The sequence below is a fragment of the Apium graveolens genome, chromosome 8, assembly GCF_009905375.1.
Source record: "Apium graveolens cultivar Ventura chromosome 8, ASM990537v1, whole genome shotgun sequence".
In the NCBI taxonomy this organism is placed as follows: domain Eukaryota; kingdom Viridiplantae; phylum Streptophyta; class Magnoliopsida; order Apiales; family Apiaceae; genus Apium; species Apium graveolens.
In genome coordinates, this window is record NC_133654.1 from 21,176,448 (window position 1) to 21,184,586 (window position 8,139).

At 32.2% G+C, this 8,139-nt stretch overlaps 1 protein-coding gene across 1 annotated transcript; it reads left to right on the top strand.

Annotated features, from left to right (window-relative positions):
* Positions 1-2,441: 2,441 nt before the first annotated feature.
* LOC141676954 (uncharacterized) lies at positions 2,442-5,732 on the top strand. Its single transcript, XM_074482666.1, has 2 exons — positions 2,442-3,049; positions 5,273-5,732. The coding sequence occupies exons 1-2, from the start codon at positions 2,715-2,717 to the stop codon at positions 5,499-5,501; spliced, it is 564 nt and encodes a 187-aa protein (XP_074338767.1). The 5' UTR covers positions 2,442-2,714; the 3' UTR covers positions 5,502-5,732.
* The last annotated feature ends 2,407 nt before the right edge of the window (positions 5,733-8,139 follow it).

Below are 8,139 nucleotides of genomic sequence, written 5' to 3' on the forward strand. Positions count from 1 at the left end.
TAATAAGCGAAACAATATTCTATTAAAATACAAAAGTACCAAATCTTAGTCATTACTAGAAAACTATATAACTATTTTTAGAATTTTATATAATTAAATCTTGACTACCACAAATTGACTTCTACAACAGAACTTTATTTTCTATTTGTCGGTATTCATCCAATCGTAAATTTAAGTAACTACAATACAGTGGAATTTCATAATTACACTTGATTTCGATTTTTATTTAACTCATAATTTAACAGTATTTATTTATTATATTTTGATTTATATTTAGCACAAATTATAATGTTCAATTTTATGTGAATAATAACTTGATATCTAAATTATATATATTATAATAACCGGAATATGATATAATTTGGTATGTTTTTTTTTTGTTGATTTGGTTATCCTCATTTATGACCGTCAAATATTTTTAATCAAGTGATCATGACCGGTAAATTCAAATACTAAAATAATATACACTACTTATACTTTCATGTTCGAACCTCGCCAAAAATAAATACCCCAACAACAACAAATATTTATATTATTATTTATACATTACCCAAGATTTAGGTTCAAATACTTCCAAAAACAAATATTTATATTATTATTTATAAATATACTAATAAGTTAATGATGCAAAGAGAAATTTATTATAATTTTAAATAATATAAAAAATTACTCCCTCCGTCTCAAAGAATTTTAACATTGGAAATGTTCGACACGCATTTTAAGACTCTTTTCTACTATAGTTACATAATTTTTTTAAAAGATTTTTTTCGTTTGAGTGAAAATTAAATGTTCAAATTTTTATTCAAACAAGAATTTTTTTTAAAAATAAGTAATGAAACTATACTAGATAAGAGTTTTTAAATGCGTGTCTAATTCTTAATTTTAAATGTTAAGAATATATTGGGACAAATAGAGTAATGAAGTCCCGTGTATCGCACTGAGTGTAAAGTTTTTTTTTTTGATGTCCGGCACGTGCGAACTAGTAGTATGAGCAGTGTTCCAGAAATCGCTAGGCGTGTCAGAGCGGTGAGGGTATCTTCGAGAGATTAATCGGCAAGTCGGAGATTAATCGGAACATTAATCGGAAGAATATAAATATTATTTTTAATTTTTATAATTATATAATGATCAACATGTCAAATATTTGTTTGAAAAAAGAAATTAGAATGGTATTAAACAATATCTACACATTTGACTTGCGTTATGTACTAATTATTGAGTTTACAATATTAACTATATTTTAATTCACACTTTTAAATTAATTATAATATGTTATTTTTATATTTTAAGTGAGAAAATAAATATATTAGATTACTTGTTACTTCTTACCAATACTATATATTATAAATTGACATGATATTGTGTGAAATTATGAAATTAATGATTTAAAATTATAAAAACGTAAAAATAATATTTTTTTAGTTATTTTCCGCCTAGACCGCCTAGGACCGATTTTTGACCGCCTAGGCCGCCTAATCCCGATTTTAACGCCTAAATCACCGCCTAGATCCGAGTCGGGGCGTTTTACCACCGCCTAGGCGCCGCCTAGGCGGCCGCCTAAACCGATTTTTAGAACATTGAGTATGAGTAATCTTTACAACCCTGGTAAGAATGTAAGATGTATTAAACTTAGTAAAAAAAATACTCCCTATGTTTTTTTATATGATATTTGAATTTTGTGCATACATTTCTAAGTGTTTTGATCGTATATTAGATTAAAAATTTTTATTTTTTTCTTTTCGTGAATAAAAATACATAACTAAAACTTTAATTTATAAAAAATAAAATAAAAAAAATTATTTTAAATATGCGAAAGAAAGTTAAATAACATATAAAAAAAGATAGAGGGAAATTAGAAATAATGTATGAATGAAAAAAACATGTCAAAAAGAAGTGAGGTTTGCCAAGACTGACAGCTAGGAAGGAACGAACATGGTGCGATTGGCACCGTTTTGACTGGAAATCAATTCGAAATTATGATATTACAATTTAAGTTTGGGTTTTGGGTTCGGTTTAACTCATCCGTGCAGATATGAGAACAAGATCAAGATGTACCATTTTGTTAGCTAACAAACATGATTTGTTACTTGATATATTTATAATTTTCAAAAATCAAATTTATTGGATTGAATTATTGATTTGTGATTTATTGGTCAATTTAAAAAAAAAATCAAATGAGTTATCAGAAATTGGTCAAAATAAATAAATTTTTTAATAAATTTTTGAGCGATTTATAAATAATTTTTAAAAATAGACCGATTTTTAATACCACGCTAGCAAAATAAGTAACAAGAATAAAAGGGATAAAGATAAACAAAAGAAAAGGAGAGATGTTTGAGCGGGAGAAATAAAAATCTTTAATGAATCAAAAACTGCAGTAACAAGCAGTACATCTAGTCATCTACCATTGCTATGCCTGTAGAGCTAAGCTATCTTGTAGCTGACCTCTATCTACTTGTTTCTTTCTGTACAGAATATTTGCGCGGTATCACATCTCTATTATTATAGTCATACATTTACATTTATTACAAACACTTCTGGTCCTAGTCCTACACTCCTATTCCTATACATATAAAAATATCTATACATTTTGAATTTACAGTTCTATTAACAAGTACTACTGTCCATACCCTCTGGACTGACAAACAAGAGAGCAACACACATCATTTTCTCCTCATCTATCTCTATCTGTATCTACATTCTTGTAAATTATAATGACAACTTTGGACAATACTTGTCATGTTGATCTTCAAGAACCAAACAGAGCTTCAAGCTTCTGCAGTTCTGAGATTGTTGGAGTTTCAGACAAGAGGAGAGAATCTTGTGTTTCAGAGAGTTCAGTTGAGTTGGTGGATCTGGAAAGTGGGGTCCATGAAACTAAGGTGCATTTGTCAAAATGTGAGAGGGATTGTAGGATTTGTCATATGACTTTAGATTCTTCTTATCAAGAATCTGGATTGCCTATTGAATTGGGTTGTTGTTGTAAAGATGATTTGGCTGTTGCTCATAAACACTGTGCTGAAACTTGGTTCAAGATTAAGGGTAACAAGTAAGATTTTTGTTAAAGTTCAGATTTTGTTAGTTTTTCTTGATTTTTTCAAGGTAATAATGTACTTGTTCTTGTTAATTTGAGTGACCCTTCTGCTAATTTATGGAAATATTTGAGAATGTGATTGTGTAAATATAGAATGTTTGATTAATTTTTATCATATTGTGGCATCTAAGTACAGTTTAGGAACATTTGTGATATTCAAGACTTGTTTTTTTTAATGTAACAGGAATTCTTGTGCAAGTAGTAATTCTGTCAAGTATTTGCATATGAAAGTAATGGTTAAAATTACTCAGCTTGTGTATCTAAAACTGGGTTAGGTTCAATGCATTTAGCAATTTACAGTAGAGGCTTTAGTTAAGAATCAAATTACTTTGATGCGGAAAGAGAATAAATCAACAAAGAAAGTGAAAAAGCAGATGATACAAAAATCAAGAATCAAATGAGGAAAACATTTTACAAATAGGCAACCTTGCATCTATAGCAACCATATTCAAAACTCCTCTCCATTTCTTGCTTCATAGGAATCTTACTTGGTCTCTTTCACTTTCCACTTTCTTAATTCAAGTTGCTTCACTCCCCTAGTTATGTTGCTTTTTTAGATAAAAGTTAACTGTATATGGCACTTGTAGCCGTTCATCTGAAGTCATATGGGCTTGATCATAACGATTCCTCGATTTTTCTTCTCGGGGAATACTAAACTCCACCATCTCCTGTTGACATGGCTATAGTTTCTTTATATGAACTCGACTTATCATTGGACGGTTAACAAGTTGGATTTACGTAAGCAGTAATCACGATCAAGTGGATCATGGTATTTGAGGAGAATGGACAGTGTCAAAAATGCCTTTACATAGTAACCAACAGTTTCTCCTCACTGTTGTTTTAGTAGTTGATGATTGGGGATTGATTAGTATCCATCTTAAAATTTATATCACCAAAATTTAAAAGCCCTAATCAATGTCTGAAGCTTTCTTATGTGCACCCTGGGAAAATATACTATCCATTACTCAGTTCAAACTCCACAACTTGAATCTTTTTCTTATTGTTTTGAGTTCGGAAAGTGCATGATTTTTGTCAAATTAGTGTCAAATTAGTACTCTTATTTCCTGTTTATCAAACCTCAGGAAGAGTGTGAATGTGACAGATATGGTACATTCCCTCGTTCCTATAGCTGGTGAAGTGTATGGTACAGGTTATGGTAATATCAGAGATGGCATCAATTTAGCAGGAAACTGCTGTAAAAATTAGCACTACCACAAGATCTGGATAATCTCTAATAGGAAAATGCTAGAGACCCCAAATATTTTCCCCAAAATCTTCCTCAAATGCTGATGTGTCAAGTGTGTAATTACTAAGTTTCCTAATAATGATATGGACCACGCGTGCATATATATGCGCCCCAAATCAAAACACACCACGTGTATGCTATGTCATTTGGTAAAAAAATTGAGAAATAAATTTGGTGTAACTAGCACTACTCATCTCTAATATCCAGCCTTTCATGATAAACTAATGACTAAATCATATCTAATGCTTTCTGTGGTTGCTGTATAGCAGCTTGATATCCAAAGAAAGAAAATTTGTTTTAAAATTTAATCCCTTAACCTCTGCCTCTATCGTGGCACCTTATACGTTGGTCGCTGTTTGCAATGTTGCATTGTGTTCTCTAAAGTCTAATCTAGTAATTATATATTAAAGCGGCCATTGGCATAGTTTCTAGGTCTGAGCTGAGTATTACTACTAATTTGAGCGATCAATTTCATCGAATTGCACATTCTTTTATTCTTTTTTAAGATCATATTTGATATATCTTGAATCCAAATTTTAATAAACTGTTTATTTTGGAAGAAAAATTTGTATGAATATATTGAACCACTACTACCTATATAATTTTATATCTCATCAACCTAGATTACCACAATTTGCAGGGAAGAAGTATCGTTAAGTACTTGCTTAAATATGTCAGCTATCATTTGTTCCTCACAAACATTGATATGAGAAGCTCATGCTGTCGAATGCCTGTTGAATGTGCATTACATGGTTCTTTTAAGTGCTAAACTGCTAATTAGGTGTCATTCATTTTTTTTAATAATTGCATTACCTTCCAAAGTTTTGCCCATTTTGTTATGTTCCTTTTTGCTAGTTTCGTTATATATACTGTTAATTTAAGTTATTGATTGTGCCATTATAATAATCTTGCTAAAACATTTTTGACTGCAGAACTTGTGAAATTTGTGGATCAGTTGCAGAAAATGTCTCCTGCACAAATGAGGCAGAGTTACTCGAACAGTGGAATGAAGCTAATGATGTTGCCACCGTTGCTGTACCACTGTCCTCATCAGAGACTCGAAACTTCTGGCAAGGCCATCGTTTTCTTAACTTCTTGCTGGCCTGTATGGTGTTTGCATTTGTGATCTCGTGGTTGTTTCATTTTAATGTTCCTTCATGATCTCTCTACTAAGCTCGGCATCATTGGCTGACAATTGCTTTCATAAATACGTGTATTGGAAGGCAGGACTCTGTTTATAGTTGTTTCGTCTTGCTTGTATTACCAACTGTAGTAGTGTTGTCTTCTATCCTAGATTTTTTGTGTATTATACTAGCCCCGTCTCGACTCTCGAATAGTATTTCTTTTACTTTATAAGCGTATCTTGAAGTGCATGGACAGCATAGTTTGGTAGTTTATTATTCAAACTTTTTTAATGACAAATTTATTATGTTCTTAAGAATGTCTTATAATCTTATAAATAAATATTTATTTTTAAAAAAAAATTCGGGATGAGTAATGATCGAATTTAGGATCTGGTACGACAGTGATAAACTCTTAATTTTTCTTTTTTATCATTTTAGTTCCCACGAAATCACTCACTACAATTTATGTAATTCTGGTACATTATTTCATACAAGTTTTACATATTGGTATATAAAAAGAAAACTGGTAAATCAAATACAAAATTAAATATATTTTAAACTTTCATTTAATCATTAATAGTTATGTAATACAATTTATACTATTAGTTTTAAGTGAATATGGTTGAGCATTTCAGTCCCATGCACAATACAGTTTAACTGCTAATCACTGATGTCACGAGTCATCATTTTCCATCGTAATTAAAAAATGACTCCTAAATATTTCATAAATATTTTTAGGTACAAATGGAACTCTTATACTAGTAGTCATATATAAATAAGACATAACTTAATTTTATTACTAGTTTTCTCTGATATCTGACTATAAAAAAAAGAACTAACAATTTAGTGAAACTTTATAACTAGTTTTCTCTAATATCTGATTATAGAAAAAAAACTTTAACCATTTACTGATTTTCTTTATTACACAAGTGCATCAGATAATAATCATCCCGATTTGTTTTAGTTTTGACAGGTGCTACAATATAATTAAAACCAAGGATTCATGGCATACCTATGATCCTATCTATGTGTGTGAGAGAATTCATTTGTTTCGATCTCTTTGTCAATTTAAATAATTTTTTTGTGACAATAATGCCTTGCGAAATTACATGACGCTATTTGAATAAAAATGGCCTTGTCAAAATCATGTCGTTCTTAATAAATATCTGACTAATCATGTGTGATATCTAAAGTGTAGTCATGTCATTATGATCGGTCTTTTGCGTTTTAGCAATCTACTTTTTAGGCCTTTGTCACTTAATTAGATATTGAGACTCTTTTTCAAATGAGATGGTCTTCTTCCTTGTTTTTCAATCTCCAAATCGTCACGACGGATCTCGCTGCTAGTACGTCCTGAGTAATAAGTATATGAGATTATCCTGTACTCTTAATTTGGCTCTGGTTGAAGCTGTTGTTTATCATATGAGATTTCCACAATCGGAACACCTCAGTGTATTGCAAGCGACGGGGTGCTATCCCCCGAAAGCGTCTATCATGTGATCCATGACCTTCCTTGTTTTGCTTTTCATAATTTTTCTTAGATTTTCCTTGAGTAGAAGCTCACTTGGAGCGATACTTATGAGAATATCGTTTATCCTTCTTCTTCTAACTTTTTTCATGGAGCTTAGTTTTTCTCCAAAGCAATTTAGCATATCGCCCATGCGATAAAGTTGTTCCATTACATCGGTGTTGCTGATGAATATTGGTAGCATTCCGCTAACTGGCGGAGTTTCATGTATATCATAGCGTCCATCCTCATGTTCATGTTGTCGGTAGCGTCCATCTTCTTGTTTATTTTGCTTTAGCGTCCATCTTCATGTTGATCTTGCTTGTATCATCCATCATCATGTTAATCTTACGTGTAGCGTCCATCTTTATGTTGATCTTACTTGTAGCGTCTATCTTTATGTTGATCTTACTTGTAGCGTCCATTTTCATGTTGATCTTGGGTGTAACAACCATTTTTATGTTGAGCTTGCGTATAACGTCCATCTTCAGAGTTATAGCCGGTGTTGCGAGAGTTTCCACCATTATTAGACATCTTTTCCTTCTAAGATTCGATTTGATTCAAACCCATTCTTCTAGCGCCAATTTGTTAACGGAGAAATTTGGTTAACAAAGATTTGAGTTCGCGGCCGGAATCAAGATCTACAGAGGTGTTCGGTGATTAGGGAAATCATGGGAGTGCGTTGATTTGTGCTTAAGAAACGGCTGATATTGCTAGAGTTTATATTTGTTTTCTCATAGCTCTGCAACACGTGCCCCCACAATGCGCCTACGTACCTCTTTTATAGAGGATCAAACCAGACGTAATTCTTGGGGAAAAAGAAATCTAGATGGACTCGACTTCTCATTTCACGGCCCGATAGGAGTTGTCAAACCAAATTACTATTATAACTCGAACATTGATTTGCTTTAGGAGTGCCCAGCGATGCGACCTAGTCACAAAGGCCCGGGTCTCGGTTAGAACGTCGAAACTTCACGGATAAGGAAAGTCCCCGACAGGTGGATATCCCATCCGCTACCGTTATTTTCGTCAATCGTAACCGTAGGTATAGCCATGACTTACCGTAAATGTTAAAGCGCATTCTTGCCCCCAATGAGGATAACCCACCAGACTTCAGGACACGTGATCCCAAACGTAAAAGTGCAAAGTGCGAGATAACCACAAAGTC